This window comes from Myotis nattereri (assembly GCF_964212035.1).
Source record: "Myotis nattereri genome assembly, chromosome: 13".
Lineage (NCBI taxonomy): Eukaryota > Metazoa > Chordata > Mammalia > Chiroptera > Vespertilionidae > Myotis > Myotis nattereri.
Genome location: NC_138088.1, coordinates 28,023,034 through 28,040,449, shown reverse-complemented (window position 1 = coordinate 28,040,449; position 17,416 = coordinate 28,023,034). Strand labels below are relative to the sequence as shown.

Sequence of the window (17,416 nt, the reverse complement as noted above, 5' to 3'; positions counted from 1 at the left end):
GCTCAGTTGTTTGGTCATCCCTCACTAACCCCCCTGCTGGCCTGGTTTCCCCACGCAACCTGTTCGGTCATCCATTCGGTTGCGATGGCCACTTAGGCTTTTATATAGATAGATTACAGTGTGAGTAACATGAGATAGGTAAAGCTCTAGACTCACAATTGGAAGATCTGGGTACCTTTGTTAGAAATACTGTGCTTTTATAGAAAATACATTCTGCTCAAGTTATTCCAAATCCGATTAAGCACATGTAATTCCTTTGAACCTTAGTTATTTATTTGTACAAGATAATAATACCAATTCCATGGGATTGTAGTAAAACATGGTACATGCCTGGAACACAGTAAATGCTCAAATAAGTGTTAGTTGATTTTATTAATATAATTATTTACATAAACTCAATACTCAACACATGTTAATTATCTTTCCCCAAAGAAAACAGGAAGAATGAGTCATGTTTCAAATTTTTCTCAGATATGGAATACTTAAAATTATATTATCGTAGTTCTTTTAGTCAGGGGGTGAGGGGGAATCTCATTGTGAAGATAGAGATGTTAGGACTGAACTGGAAATTTTACCTAAAGTCCAGGATTCCAATATTGTATTATAAGTGATGTTGTATTATACAAGGACAGCTCTCTCCTGCAATCTGTCCATATAGCCAACAAATTGGGAATGCCCCATTAGTACCTTATTGCAAGTGATGACTGTGTAATTTCTATGAGGCCAGACTATAGGATGACATAAGAAAGGGGCACTTCTAAAACAGATGGCTGGTCACCAAAGGCCAACAATGTCACAGGTGATTCTTTGCAGGAGATTCAAAGTCAAAAAGCTTCCCTATATTCAGACTCTGCAGGAAGCTCTTTGGATACCTATATCCTTCCCAGCACCGTACTCCTCCTAATCACACAAGTGCTGGGTGCATTCAGTAATAGGCAGGGTCTCAAGTTTACTATAACTTAAATGGTATGTCACACTCATCTCTTTCTGCAACTCAAGTCAGCTTAAAATAATCACAACTTGTTTCATGAATGCAGAAGGTATTTCATCTCACTGCAAAATTAACTGACAAAATAAGAAGTCATAATACCAAGGAAGAAATAAGATAAAAATCACAGGCCAAATAAGAAAACTACAAGTTCAAACAAACTGCCAAGCCAAAGTTTTTCTAACAGGAAGGTCACCTGCTGCCCATTTACTAACAGGACTAGATTTAAAGTCATAATTAACCTTTTACACTTAGAGCCTGGCACATTATTTTGAGAGTTAACAGCTAAGCGTTAACAAAAAGCAAAGTTAACATTAATGGAGCATCTATGTACCAAAAACTGTGTTAGGTGCATTATAAGTAAAATCTCAATGTTGGAACCATTAACCTCCTAGTAAGATTAACGTAGATTATATTTGTGTAATCCCTTTTGAAAGCATCATAAATTATTTGAGGATCCTTTTTAAGATTTAAAAAAATCACATTTTTTGCTATATCCCTCTACAACTAGAAAAATCTCATTTTGTAGATAGAGATGTTAGGACTGAACTGGAAATATATATATACTAGAGGCCTGGTGCACGAAATTCGTGCATGGGGGGATGGGGGGGTCCCTCAGCCCAGCCTGCCCCTCTCAGTCCGGGAGCCCTCAGTGGATGTCCTACTGACGGCCACAGTCTGGCAGCAGAGGCTCGGAGCAGGCGTCCTGTGTGTGTGTGTGTGTGTGTGTGTGTGTGTGTCTGTGTATGTGTCTGCTGGGGGCCTGCCCCCAGCCACACCGTGGAGGCTTGGAGCAGGCGCCCCTCTGTGTTGATCTCTCAGGCTCCTGGCCTCCACTGCGTGTTTTTCTCTCCCTTGAGCTGTGGCCAGGGTGGGGTGCTGCCTGCAGGCTGCGCTTTCCTGCTCATGGATCACCAGATCACTTCAGAGACTGGGGGCAGGCCCTGCTGGGTGATGCCTGTTGGGAAATTTCCTGCTCTGGGATCGCCATGGGGGGGTTGAGGTCCCTCAACCCGGCCTGCACCCTCTCCAATCCATGACATCCCTCTCACAATCTGGGACTGCTGGCTCCTAACCACTCGCCTGTTTGCCTGCCTGATCACCCCTAACCACCTCTGCCTGCTGGCCTGATTGCCCCTTAACTGCTCCCCGCTGCCAGCCTGATCACCCCCTAACTGCTCTCCCCTGCTGGCCTGACCGCCCCCTAACTGCTCTCCCCTGCCAGCCTGATCGCCCCTAACCACCTCTCTGCCACCATGGCTTTATCCAGATGGATGTCCAGAAGATGTCTGAAGATGTCCAGTCTAATTAGCATATTACCCTTTTATTAGTGTGTGTGTGTGTGTGTGTGTATTAAACTTATTACCCAAATCAAGTTGGAAACATGTTTCATTCATTCATTTAAATATTTATTGACCTTGAAGAACCAGACACCACATGCACACACAAACAGGCACACACTTGAGTGTTTATTCAAGGCTGGAAACTGCAACCTAAGGAGAATAGCTCCAGGTAAACATGGGACTTTTGATTTGTTGAGAAGAATCTCGAAGTTTGGGACAAGAAATACATGCCCTAGAACAGTGGTCGGCAAACTGGCCCCTTGAGTGTGGCTCTTCCACAAAATACCACGTGCGGGCGCACGCGTACAGTGTGATTGAAACTTTGAGGCCCATGCCACGGGGCCAAAGAGCCACATGTGGCTCGTGAGCAGTGGTTTGCCAAACACTGCCCTAGAAGAAAAAAAGATAGTAAGATATCCTCCTCTACCCTCCTCCCCCCCACAAAGAGTAAGGGAGCTTCTCTAAGTCAGTGTCACAATCCAGTATTTAAGAATATACATTTGAATGGGCACTAAATTATTAGCCTGCCCAGAACACTCCACTATTAACCAACAAGAGCACTCATGTGTTTAAGGCCGGTGGTATGCGCAATAACAAGTCATGCTGATCACCTTCTGCCAAAGAATGAACTCAAAACCATTTGCCAGAATTGTGCCCTCACCGGAGAAGCGCCCGACCTGGCAAAGGCCTGAGGAGTAGACACACTACCTGACTTTCTCCATGGCTCTTCCCATTCTCTGCTTTGAAGATAGACTTGGGCTTCCTGGACTTGAAGTTGCCCATGCTGGGTCGCAGCACACCGTCCACCAGCACGGTCTGCTCTACATGCTGTGGCTCCCGGGAGGGCGCAGGCTCCTCTAGGAGAGTCCTGGCGTCGGGGTAATTTTCTTTATTGTCTTCATCTCTAAAACAGAAAAGACCCAATTTAGGAAGCACCACAAGAAATAATAACTGCTGCAGGAAAGAGGAGCTGGCCATACTCATTGCTGCCCTATTTATATGGACCTAGCAACATTTTTGTGTCCACCTAGCCAGTTTCACAGGAATAAAGTTTAAGAAATGTGAATTTCACTCTTTAGATTACTCCACATTCCCTTCTAATCTTTGCTAATGAATACAGACCTTTAAACTTTGTACATACTATCGTGATTTCTTTAAATCTTTTGCTTCAAGATGCTTTCATACATATAATATTTTCTCTTATAATAATAATGTATTCAGATTAGATAATATCACCCCAACTTTAGATTAAGACTCTAAAACTCAGAGATTAAATAAAGTGCCATACGGCTAATTCACCTAGACCTGGAGTGGTCAGGTAGGTCTCCTATCTCCCATGCACGTGTTCTTGGTTCAGGCATGATGCTTGCTCCTCACTAACAAGTCTACAACCATCTCCCTATAACTTTCAGACACATTTAGAAATTTAAAAGATCTATTTTAATAGGATGCATGCTACCCAGTTAAAATATAAGACAAGGTTCAAATTTTGCCCAGCCAAGCCGTCTGAGTAACATCTTTAAGGCAAAGTCAAAGATCCCATTGCCTGGCTTCTATCCGTTGGACTTACTGGAGACGATCAAATGGGCTAGTGTTTCCTTTGTACATTCAGTGCGGGGGTGGAACTTTTAATTTTCACTCACCAATCAAATTCAATATAATATCATCGCACAGTTTCAATTTCCTCAAAAACAGTGGACATAATAACACTTTTTTTTTGAAATATATTTTATTGATTTTTTACAGAGAGGAAGGGAGAAGAATAGAGAGTTAGAAACATCAATGAGAGAGAAACATCGATCAGCTGCTGCACACACTGGGTATGTGCCCGCAACCAAGGTACATGCCCTTGACCAGAATCGAACCTGGGACCCTTGAGTTCACAGGCTGACGCTCTATCCACTGAGCCAAACTGGTTAGGGCAATAACACTCTTAATTGAAATCACATCCCTCGTAAATCTAGGTGCATTTTGTTTTCTTATTTTCCTAAAAATTCAGCAAATACCATGGACAAAACCAAATGGGGCATTTCTTTATACGATCAATATCATCACCCTTAACCCATTGGCAATCATTTGTGTACTAGATCAGGAGTGGCCACGTGGTGTTTCCCAAGCACCTATGTAAGAGATTTTGGCAACATTAGCTAGGAAGCAATTCCTTGTGACTCAAGGGCACATAAAGCCAAGAGACAAGACCAGCAAAGGAAGGGTTTCTATGTCCACTGCTCAAAATGTCATTTCACAAATAAAAGGAATTAAATTTGCTAAATTTATTGGGAGGCTAACTTTTTCCAGTTAGCTTCTGGGAAAAGATCAGAGCAAACATCAGGATAGGAGGTCTGGAGCATGATCAGGATGCAGGTGGGCAAGGTGTGGAAATAAAACCATGTGAACAGTTAGACTAAAGCCTCAGGACAAGCTTAGTGCTATCTGGTGAAGGAGAACCAAACAAATGAAATAATTTTTCAATATTTCATTGGAACCTAGGTTCTCTTGATGGGGAATATAACACATTGGGGGGGAGGGGGGGAGCAATCTGAATCTGTGTCAGTAACCTAATGTACATTCGTGATAGCCTATAATGAAGTCACTGCCCCTTTCTTAACAATCTGGTCTAGCAAGGCCTGTTTTCCTAATTACTCCCGATTTACAAAGGGGCCATAAACAAAGAATGTAACAGTTCAGCTGGAGGGGAGGTCACTGACACCACCCAGACCAGGGATTTAGATACAATCTATTAGGTTTGATCAAGCAATTAAATTGATACCCTTCCCCCAGAACTGGTTTTTCAGGTCATTTCACTATGGACATTCCCTTTGCTGAAGACCACTTTTTACTTGCGGTGACCACATTCCATTCTCTCCCCTCTGGGTATGCATAAAGAAGTCTCTGCCCAGAAAAATCCCGCCAAATCCTTTAAAAGCCGCTGACTCCCCTCACTGGCTGCTGGAGCCCTCCAGGCTCAACCACCTGATGTGCGGATGATCGAATAAATTCGTAATCCCTCACCACTCTGGCCTCGTGCATTCCCCCTTCAACGACCTAACACTAACTTCCCCATTTTAACTGACTCAGGAGGGGCTGTGGAAGCCCACCAAAATGCCTGGTAGTCAGGAAACAGATAGAAAACAAAGAAACTGAAGGGCATAAAGGGAAAGCTTCCTCCATATTCACTCACTCAGGGATTTGGAGAACTGACCCCCTGAGTTCACTGTACTAGTACATCTGAAAGTAAATGGGTTTATCCTGGATCTCCGAGTACTCCCTGTGTATTTTTTGGTCACCTGGTAAATTCTGTAACACTAACTTAATTCATTCCGGAAGGCTGTTTTGAGAAGCGATTTTGTTTGAAAACCAAATCGTTTTTTCCCATTAGAAATTATGTAAATTGAATTAATTCATTCCAGACCCCTAAATGATTCCATTTTAACCTCTCTTATATACAGTGCATATCTAATGTACTGTTTAATCTATCAGCAAACACTTCTTTTCTTAAATTTATCGAACCACTCCCTACTAGCCTTAAAGAAATCACTTTCAGCACTCATTCCAGGGGTTTCTTTTAGGAAGTCCTTATGTGGCCTCTTTGCTGTCACTGGCTAACTGCTTTTCATTTATCTGAATCAAAAACAGTTTACCTACCCCTTCAATTGCCTGTGATTGTTTCTTTCACAACATTAGCATTCTTGATGGCCTCTTTATGTTTTAAAATTGTGCTAATCCTGCATTTCCCTAGCAACAAAAGCAAAGAAACAAAAATATTTACAGCATAATTTCCTGAGATGTTAGCAGTAAACTGACTATACTAGTGCATTCTCTCCTTTCTTTGTGGCCTGAGAGATGCTTTTTGTCATACTGATCTGTCAGCATGAAAGGGTTGTAAGTTGGAAAACCAAAGCTTGTTCAACAATTGAGACATTTTTTACGTGAACAACTTGGTGGAGAACCAAATTGTTTGAGATGGGAGATATTCAAGAACCCAGGTTTGACTGTAGCTGGAAAAAAAAATCAATGCCAGTGAGACTAGTTAATATTTTCCCTTAAGATCATTTATAACTAAAAAAAAAAAAAAAAAAAAAAAATTAAGTCACTAATGAGTTTGGAAACCAGTATCGAAACCTGATTTGGAACTACACTTATTCACTTGAAATGCATTTTTCTCTGAGACAGGGCAAATATGTGACCCTAACATATGCCACTTTGGCATGTTGATTATTTCAAACTGAAGACAATCAAGGCCCAACAGACTCCAAAAGAGCTTTTTACCTTCCCCTTAACTGCCTACAAGAATTTATATCGAGGGGCTGTACCAGGAGTGAGCTAATACCAAAGATAACTTTTTCTATCAGAATGACTTATCTGCATGCCCTAGCACATCTGTTTACTAAAGATCTACTCTTCTCATCTTCTTGGGAATCATCTTCCTCCCCTTTGAGGCCCCTGAAACCTATCCTCTACTCCTTAGCTGAGCTTAGTATATAAAGCCTCAATTACCTAACTGCCAAAGAATCTCGTATCTTTGGGGTTCCCATAGGTACAAAATTCATTTTTTTCTCCTGTTAATGTCATGCCAATTTAATTATTAGACCAGCCAAAGACCCTAGAAAGGAAGAAGTGAAACGTGTTTCTCCCCGACATCTCACTAGAAACTAATTATCATTCTCACACTCTACACTCCTAGATGAGAAACAAAAAGAAGGACAGCTGCCATTATGGTAACTTAAATGTTCCTCATTCAAGGAGGATTCTGGAACACTCAAGAATAAGAAAAAAAAAATGACTTTTCAAATCTAAATTGACTCTTTCAATAGATACCTTCCTAAAATAATACCAGAACTTTGTTTTTATATCATATTTTCAAGATGCCCAAAATTTATTAATCTCATTTTCCCCATTGACTTGAAAATCAAGGAAAAGTGGGTAAGGGGAGTAAAGAGCATTTTTCCTTTCCTTACACAAATATAAAGCCTAAATACAAAAGTCATCTTTAGAAACATATTTATTTTTTGTTTTGTTTTTGTTGTGTTAATCCTCACATCCCAGGATATTTTTTCCCCATTGATTTTTAGAGAGAGTGGAAGGAAGGAAGGGAGGAGGGAAAAGAGAGGGAGAGAGAAACATTGATGTGAGAGAGACATAGCGATTGGTTGCCTCCTACACACACCCCTACTGGGATCGAACCTGCAACCCAGGTATGTGCCCTTGACCGGGAATGGAACCTGCTATCCTTTGGTTCTTGGGCCAATGCTCTAACCACTGAATAACACTGGCCAGGGCTAGAAATATATTTTTAACCTATTACTGGTTCCTCACAATCCAAAAAAACCCAAAACACCAGAAAAGTACAGGTTATGTAATTTATGCCACTACTTAATGGGATCACTCATAACTTAGAATGATCATGATGTTAAAAAAGAACAAGAGTCTTAAGGATCGCGCCCCCCTCCCCACTTATTAGTTGAAGCCTGTGCCATCCCACTTCACTTCCCTGACCCTCATCCATAAGGAGGATGTCACCTCTATCTTACAGAGATAATACCGTCTCTGTAAGATGCCTACCACAAAAGCTGGCTCAAGGCCATAACCCAATAAATGGGAGCTATTGTTACAAGACTTGTAAGTAATTATTTGCAAAGAACAAGCTAAGGCCTCTTTTTTAGTCTTCCCAAACCTCCAGGATAAATTCCAAACTCCTTAGCAAGGTACACAAACCCTTTGAAATTGGGCCTTTGTTTATATCTGGAGCTTCATTTCTTATCACTCCTGGCCTCCTCACTCCCCACCCAGCTCTAAGGATTCCTGCCATCCTGAAGTATTTGTTGTTCCTTTAACTTGAACAATTTTCTCTATACTCTTTTGGTTTTCTGATAACTTGCTACCCCTGCTTGGTGGCATCATCTTTTTCTTGGCTTTATATCCCACACACACTTGAAAAAAAAAAATTCATGTGCCATTTGTCATTTTCTTTAGGAATCCCAGAAACCTCTCTGGCCTATTTGATCTTTCTAAGTGAATCCTGTTTACCTCTGTTAAAATAGGACTTAAAGTGGCATCTCTATATTCTTGCCTATCTCCTCCAATGGACTGGAGCAGGGATTGATTTGTCTTTCTCTATCCCATATCTTGAATGGTTTCTGGAACACAAAACAGGTCTTCAATAAATGTATGTTATCCAAGTGGACTTCACAGTCAGACAGACTAAGTCCAAATTCTGCCTCATAGTGGCTATGCTATCTTGGGTGAGCTTTATCCCTCTGAGCCTCAGTTTCTCCATCTACAGTATGAGAAGGAAAATATCAGCCTCCTTTCAGCTGTTCAGATTACATAATAAAATGTACATGAAAGTGCTTCAACCACTTTCATGGTTTTGCCATTAGATCATGAACACCTTGATAACCAACACTGTAACCTAGATACCCAATGAACCTTTGGTGAATAAATCTACTTAGGGTTTATGACGGGAACATTGAGATGAGTGAATCAATGTTGAACTCAATAGTCATTGATTTAGTATTCCCCATATAAAAGGCACTGTCTTGGATACTAAGGGAGGGGTATTCAAAAGTGGATACAATAAAACTTCCTTCAAACGCTAATAATCTATTAGAAGGAAGACACAAGAACAAATTATTAGAATTCAAAGAAGAGACTACAGACACCAGACCCAGATGGTTTCTGTCCCTCCTGATTAAGAACTAAGCAATGGTGGGTCATACCTGAGACTGGAGCAATCAGTCTGGTCTTCATGAAGAGAGACTGCGTCTTCCTCACACCTGGGTGAAGAAACAAAACCACATCAGATACAACTGTCTGCTGCAGTAGAAGCAGCAATAGCCTAGAACTATCTTAAGATAGCATAGTAAACTAAAAAATAAAATAATCCTCAGCTCTCTCTCCCAAACAGCTCAGATTCCCAACATGTCTACCAGGGAATGATATTAATTATGTCATTTCAGGTGAGCTTAAAAGCTCAGAACCAGAGGGAAGCTCTTTTTTTCCCCCTCCACTGCTCCGCTTCACCTAAGCTAACAAGATCTTAGCAAGGACTTAGGGTTGACAGCTCTTGAGAGGACACCTGACATTAAGACTGATGGCTTGAGCCGAAACCGGTTTGGCTCAGTGGATAGAGCGTCGGCTTGCGGACTGAAAGGTCCCAGGTTTGATTCCGGTCAAGGGCATGTACCTGGGTTGCGGGCACAACCCCAGTAGGAGATGTGCGGGAGGCGGCTGATCAATGTTTCTCTCTCATCGATGTTTCTAACTCTCTATCTCTCTACCTTTCTCTCTGTAAAATATCAATAAAATATATTTAAAAAAAAAAAAAGACTGATGGCTTGAAAGAGACTCCACTACATGCCTTTTTGCCTTTCCTCTGACTAAGACAGTCCCAAAACACATCTACTACCCCTTCCTTTTTTTTTTTTAATATATTTTATTGATTTTTTACAGAGAGGAAGGGAGAGGGATAGAGAGTTAGAAACATCGATGAGAGAGAAACATCGATCAGCTGCCTCTTCACACCCCCTCCTGGGGATGTGCCCGCAACCAAGGTACATGCCCTTGACCGGAATCAAACCCGGGACCCTTCAGTACGCAGGCTGACGCTCTATCCACTGAGCCAAACCGGTTAGGGCATACCCCTTCCTTTTTATAAACCTTCTGTAATAACCTTGTGAAAAAGTCTTGGCTATTTCATATTGAAAAACCTACAGTGTTCCACACTGCCTAAGGGAATCTGGAGTAGACCCATTCTGTCACTAGTGTAGGAGGGAGGCTTTGTTCCTGTTCTCAGCCATTCCCACCCCACCTCACTCCATCACACGCCAGCCTGAAATGCTTTTTTCATCGTCAACTCCTACTCATCCTTCACTGCCCAAGTCAAGTCTCACGAACTGTGAACCTTCCCAGCCAAGTTCATTCACACGCCACATTCCTACTTTAACCTTAATACGTAAATGTTTACTCTTCATTATAAGGTTTTGGTAACCAACTATATCTTGCCTCATACTGCTGTGTAGTTCTTTTGTACCTCTGAGATCTCTTTAATTCCATGAGAAGAAATAACCATAATTTCTCTTTCTAGATAGGCTGCCACAGTGCTGACAGTGCTACCCCAGAGTAGACCCTCAGTGAGTGCTTGAATCCAGTCATTGACATTGGCCTCTCAGCTACTCTGATCCCTGAAATAACTTAGCAAGCATGTGTTGAACATTTATTGACTTCCAGGTACTACATTAGGCATTGGACCTGTGCTTCTCAAACTCTTTAGAATTCAGGACTGACCAGTTTGTTTTCTACTTCCAATCCACTGTGGATAGATACTTTTGTAAAAATGTCACAGGAATGTCAAATTCCTATAAGCATTATTAAATGCTTACTCCCTATCTCCCTACTGTTCTTGCATCAGACAAGTTACAACAAGTTACAAACAATTTGGAACCCACACTTTGAGTAGCACTACTTCTAAAGGACACAAAGTTGAAAAAGACTTGGGCCCTGCTTGAGAGATTCATTATGTAATGAGTAGGCAAAAATATCCCTACGCACATAAATATAACCATAATATGGTATTTATACTATATAAAATCATTTAAAAAATTTTAAAATTCTTTACCAGCAATGGTTTAGAACAAATTGCTAAAGTGTCATCTTCTTCCCTTATTATCCCTTTTAAATTATGGTTTTGTACAGAATTAAACAAAGGCCACCTACAGACTATCCTCTCTACCTGCTGAAATATTTTGCTCCTACTGGCAGTTAAAAAAATGTCAGTTGATTTAACAAAATGCTCTTCTTAATTAAATGAACTAAATGTCCCTGCTTTCTCTTCTTTTTGACTGTCAATGACCCACTCTGTCCATCTCATGGAAAACAAGTTAAATTCCTAAGTATTGCCTCGTTCTTCTCCATCATCTAAGCCAGTGATGACGAACCTTTTGAGCTCAGTGTGCCAGCATTTTGAAAAACCCTAACTTAACTCTGGTGCCGTGTCACATATAGAAATTTTCTGATATTTGCAACCATAGTAAAACAAAGACATATTTTTGATATTTATTTTATATATTTAAATGCTATTTAACAAAGAAAAATCAACCAAAATAATGAGTTCGCATGTCAGAGGTTCGCCATCACTGATCTAAGCTCTGTAATGCGAATAAAAATGTTTCCCAATAAAACTTACCTAGCTAAGTAGAAAAATCAATGAAGAACAGAAATCTAGAATTGTTGCTTCCAAAGAATTAGGGTTCAACCAGAGATTCAACCCTAGAGCTCAACAATACCTATTGTTTGGGAATTTGGCAAGAACTTATTCCGCCCCCCCCCCTCCCCCATTAGATGTGTTAACCTTTCTTCTCAAAGTACAATTAGTTAAAAATGGAAACTCAGCACCAGCACATCCAAAGCTGCAGATGCTTTCTGAGATATGAGGCCAGACCTAATTAGCTGATCCCATTCTAAGGCCTACTGAACCACTTAAGTTGCCACTCAAGGAAACACAATTCCTTGCTCACAGCAATGCAACAGATCTCCCTACTGGATTACATGGCACACACACAAACTCTTGTAGTTCATTTGGGTTTTCATTTGCTTTGATGGAGACTGTCAAGTTCTACTTAATTAACATCTCCTTTCTGATTGTTCTACTGATTCCTTGCCCAGCAGCCACTGCAATGTACAATACTAACCCAATTATAAAACTGGGTTCTATGGTGGAAACTCATATCCAGATATCCCCACTCCTGGAAGAAAGTCAATTCTGACCAAGTGCCTAACTGGTCTTTTACATTAGAGCTCAATACAGGAAATTAAAGATCAATCTCTTTAATAATCTCCTTCTTCAATATTCACAATTAGGTATCTTCCTGTATAATGTTTTTAAAACTGTAAGTTGTAAATTAGTATGTCGTAAATTACATAGCAGCTACCAGCAGTTTGCTGTTATTGTTAGAGAAACAGAATAGAAAATGTCACTATAGTAAGAGTTAAATATTTTTTTCACGAAACTTGTTTGAATAAATCTTGTATATATGTGGGTGCTGGATTGCAATATAAAATGTTTTTCTTACTGTTTTTTGTAGTAAAAAAAAAAAAAAAGTGAGCAGCACTTCTATTAAATGACTTCCTTTGAGATATCAACTAGATTTTTAAGTCCCAGAGTTCTTGATTTGTGGTTGCCTAGACAATACTTGGATAATTTGTCCTTTCAATTATTCTTTGTGAAATGCCCAGGGTTGTTACCTTTTTCTCTGTTCAGACTTTTACTCCCTTTATCAACCTCAAACAAGAAAAAGCATATGGTTCTTCGCAGCTCACTTTCCCTTTTACATTATCTCAATGAAGGCTGACAATGCTGTACCATAAAAATTACCTTCACACAAGAGGCTAAGGACTTGCCCAGGGTTCCAGTGTGCACAGTAGGGACTGCTCCACCCCCCTGAGCCCACCAAATCCTCTCTTCAGTCTACATTCCCAGAGGCTCACAAGAGGGAGAATAACTTGTTACTTAGGATAATGGTGGTGAAAGAAGTGCCCCCTAAAAGGATCTCTTGTTTGACTTGTGGTAAATAAGAAGAGAGGCCTCAGGTTGGTTATTAGATAAAATGTAGTCGTGCCAGGAACGGGACTGTCACTCACCTTGAAGTACCATGTACCTGAAGGCAAAGTTGCAGAGGTACAGCCTAAAATCCTGTGGGATTCCTCAGTGTGTCCCCAGCACCACTCGCATTAGCACCACCTGGAGTGCCTGGTTGAAAGAGCAGACTCTGGTCTCACCCCCACACCAACCCCCCACATCACCCTCAGATCAACTCTCTGAGGGTGGGATCCAGGAATGTGTATTTTAAAAACAGATTGCCCTTCCCTCTCCCTAACCATTATGCTTCTAAAAAGTTTAACAAAGGCCTAACGGTTTACAACCCCAGACCAGCGCTGAGCTGACTCCAACACAATCACCCATTCTAGGTTTCCACTTTGGGATAAATCCTGGAAATCCTGGGAAGTTGAATTTTTCACAAGCCCCAACCCCCTTCCACAGTTGATATGGATGATTAGTTGGTTTAGAAAAGCATTTTTTTAGATGATAACTAATTCATTGATAACTAAATCAGAATTCATTGCTGGCCAGGCTTCATTTCAAATAGCAGGTCCGCCAGGAAACCTAGGAAATGACCATGGAAAAAGAACAGATGAAAGAGCACTGCAGATACCAAGGGAAGGCCAAGGCCATTCTGATCTTGGAAGATTGGGTAGAAAAAGAAAGTGACTTGGTCCACAGCTGCACAGACAATGCCAGGCCTGGGAAAAACTGAGAAGAGAATAAAATCTGTCTTTGAGTCCCTCCCAATTCCCCTTCCCTTTGACACTGATAACCCACCCTCCCGCCAAACTGGCCAAGCAGAACCCTAGTAGGTTAGACTATCTGATAACATAATTTATATTCAAGTAACAATGACAACTTGAAACTACCTCCCAGGGGCACAGACTTTTTAATTTCCATTTTAATAAGTGTCACCATCAGAGGCCTTAAACCAAAAGAAATCATCTGTAGGTGGAATTTCAGGCACCGAAGAAAACAAATGAGTGTGGGTAGAAAGAAGTAGGAGTGGGTTGGGGACAGGAGGAAGAAGAATTTATCTTGTATCCCAAACAACATATAAGAAAGGCAAGCACCCCAGGGTGGGAATGGCTGGCGGGAGGGGGGGAGGGGGGGAGGTATCAATTGGGGAAAAAGGAGACATATGTAAAACTTTAGACAATAAATTTTAAAAAATTAAAAAATAAAAGAAAGACAAGCACCTCCTCTATGGATGCCAAGACCATACCCCAACATTTACTGAGCACCCGCTATGTCTGTGTCTCAGGACAGTGCATCCTGGCCCTGCTGGCTTTGGGGTCTTGCCCAAAGAACCAAGGAAAATGGTTTGTACTACTGAGGGGAGGAGAAAACATTACATTAAACAACCACTAGTTTTAAACGACCCTAGTCCATGCTGTGTTGCACCTATGAAGCTTTTGGTATGTTTTAAATATGCTCCTTAGATTTTTAGATCAGCCAGATGGCATTCTAATTGTCACTCAGTGCTTTTTTAAAAAAATAAACCAGTATTCCTTCTCTGAAAACAACAACAGAAACTTATGCAATCAGAATTCCTTGGGGAGTGGCCAAAGACAAGGTACCAGACTTTCCCCAGCATTTAACTATAAAACCTTTACACACACACACACACACACACACACACACACACAATTGTCCATGTGAAATCTGGAACTAAGGGTTTCCATTTTGAAGCTATTAGGCCTGTGGCTGACTCTGGGGATGTGGCCACACAGGGCTTAGGAGAATCAGGCCCAGAAAGCACCTGGTGCTTGTAAACACAGCAGAGGGAGGAGAGTAGTACCTGTGGACCTGAACCAGGAAGTCCCCACCTCATCATTGGCCAGCAGACTCTGGCAGGCATCTTCCCCAACTTCCAGGCTTTTAGAAAGTGCAAAGTTGCACATGATTACCAAGCAATCTCATTAACAAGTTATAAGTCACAATGAGTATATTATATTGCATCTTCTAAATAAAGCCAACCCTGGGGGGGTGGGCGTGGGGTTAAAAATAACTCCACTTAAGTGAGCCCAACACTAAAGCTGGACACTAAGAGAGTAGCAATTCCAGAGAAACAAAAGAATGAGGGAAATAAGAGGGCCTCAGAAGTCCTGTAGAATCTTACCTTCCATCACCAAGTTATGACAGTAGTAAGACTTGATACTCACAAACTATCTACTCCCACATTTTTTTGCCTGTTAGGGACCTTTAGCAAACAGCTCCCAAGTTACTGGGCTTTCTCTATTAAACTTGCAGCATTTTCTTGTAGTTGAGTATAACACTTTATACACCCTTTTTTCCTAAAAAGCTGTGACAATGACTCCTACCAAAAAGTCCCAGAAGTAAACATCATGAGTTAGCCTAGATAAAAATTGTTAAATAAACTATAAATATTCCTTACATATATGTATATATGTAAATTACATATAAATTACATGTGGTGTTAGCATAATATGCTCTCAATTCTTAACATATATGTACAGTATTAGGAAAACATTCAGGAAGAGATGACAAAAATTTACATCATGAACTATAAATACTTAATAAAAAAATTCTGTGCCTGCTGGCCTTGAGTAAAATATTGCACTCCTTCATTCCATGTTTCAATGGTTCGAGCCTTCCCAATGAACACTAACCATAGGACAAAATGACTCTTTACTCCTATAGTCAGGTCTTTGAGGTCAGTAGACAAAAATGACAAAGGGCATGCAAGAAAAGTTTACTCTACTGTGTCTTAAGAATCTGTAGACAAGAGAGGGTTAGGATAAGTTTAGCCTGTTTATCACATGCTGGAATTCAACTCAAGTCATTTATATCCGTCTTCTATTTGCTGTAAATATATACAGTGTATTCCATGAAAACTGACACCAATACTGGCAAAATACAACAGAGCTTCCTTAATGACATGTCAAATAGGTTTCTTTTTTATCTGAGCTCCAAGAACACATATCTTGGTGCATTGAGCTCCAGCAAGCATCAGCTTGTTTTAATATCTCTCCCACAGCTGCTAAAACGCTGACTTCAACCTGTAAAAGATTTCTGGGCCCCATCAGTCAGCAAGTCTCCTGGTCCTTCCAGCCCCAGATTATAGGAAACAATGTATCTGATACGAAGAGTGACTGGGGACAGTAGAGGGTACGTTCGTGATAGTTGCTTCCAGAGAAAGGCATGCAAGTCTTGTTTTAGGAAAGAATCACTTACTCTGTTACAGCGGAGCTGCTGAAGGAATTATCCTGAAGGCTGAAACAGAAACAAGAAAACATCAGCCAAGTCCAGCGGGGGAGCCGCCTCCCTGGTCGCTCTCCGGGAGTTAGAGCACATACACAAACATGGCATTGCAAGGCAAATCTCAGGGCTCGCCCGGCACGCCAGCTCTACCTTGGGCTGCTGTCTGCACATGCTCGTAACGACACCCCCAGCAGGGGCCCAGCCTCACTGCGAACCACAAAGCCTGGCAGCCCCCGAGGCTGCGGGCACAGCGCTGGGTGGGGCGGGGTGCGCGATGGAGCGGGACTCCGGGCCACCGGATGCCCGCAGGGAGCACCTGGAGAGTTAGAGCGCGACCCCAACCTTGTCAGCCCCGCGCCGAGTTTAATCCAAGCCTCTCGGTGCCAGCCACCCCCGGAGCTGGCAATAGGAAAGCCCAACTGTTTCTGCCTAGTGCCGAAACCCGCGGGGAACTTGCCTTCTTGCAGACGGCTCTTACCAATTTTACAGAGCTACCCCCTCTAGAGATGGAAGCTCGCAGAGATTCATCCATCGTTCAGAAAAAGCCGGGAGGGAACGAGCAGGGGGAGGGGACGAGAAGAAGGAGGGGAGATGGCTGCTGTTTTTGTTTTACTAGTAGTGTGTGTGTGTGTGTGTGTGTGTGTGTGTGTGTGTGTGTGTTGTTTTACATGTATTGCCCAGGAAAAAGAAGAAGGAGGGTTCGCAGCATCACACCCGATCTGCCTGCACTCTTGTTATTTCAGTCCCTGAGAGGAAGCACCTAGCCCCGGAGGACAGAGCTGTGAATGAGCCCACGAAGGGCGAGAGGAGAATTTATTCCAGGCATTAGCGGGTGACTGAGAGGGACCGTGCAAGAGGTGGGGCTTCCCACGCCCGGAGCAGCCCTCGGAGCTCCGCTCCCAAGCACCTTTACAAAAGATGAAAAATAGCATCCACAGAAGCTATCCCCTTTAAACAAAGGCAGCCCAGTTGAGTGAAAGGAAGGCTGTGAGCCGCCACTGGCTTCCCCCTGGGGATGTTTGTCCTGCCCTCTTTCCTTTGTTCATTTCTCCTGCCAGCTTGACCTTGATAGGGAATGAACAGTCATCTGTGAAAGACGCTGATTTTGAATTAGGAAGACCCCTTCCCCCACTTTTTAAACGTTCCACTCCCAGAAGCAGCTGAGATGGTGGATTTTAGTCCAAACTGTATAGGCAGATGAGTTTTAATTTATAACAATAACAAATACCATCAAATTTTTACTTTCAGAGACTTAGAAAA

General features: G+C 41.8%; 1 protein-coding gene across 2 annotated transcripts in view; it reads right to left on the bottom strand.

Annotated features, from left to right (window-relative positions):
* FAM13C (family with sequence similarity 13 member C) overlaps positions 1 to 16,545 on the bottom strand; it is a 127,070-nt gene extending 110,525 nt beyond the window's left edge. Inside the window, exons 1-4 of one of the 2 annotated variants that reach the window (XM_081104472.1) lie at positions 16,307 to 16,545; positions 16,130 to 16,168; positions 9,051 to 9,107; positions 3,040 to 3,235 (exon numbers count right to left, since the gene is read on the bottom strand). In XM_081104472.1, coding sequence (XP_080960598.1) covers positions 3,040 to 3,114 — 75 coding nt within the window. In that variant the 5' untranslated portion in view covers positions 3,115 to 3,235; positions 9,051 to 9,107; positions 16,130 to 16,168; positions 16,307 to 16,545. The other variant, XM_081104471.1, reaches the window with a different exon arrangement.
* Between the last annotated feature and the right edge of the window lie 871 nt (positions 16,546 to 17,416).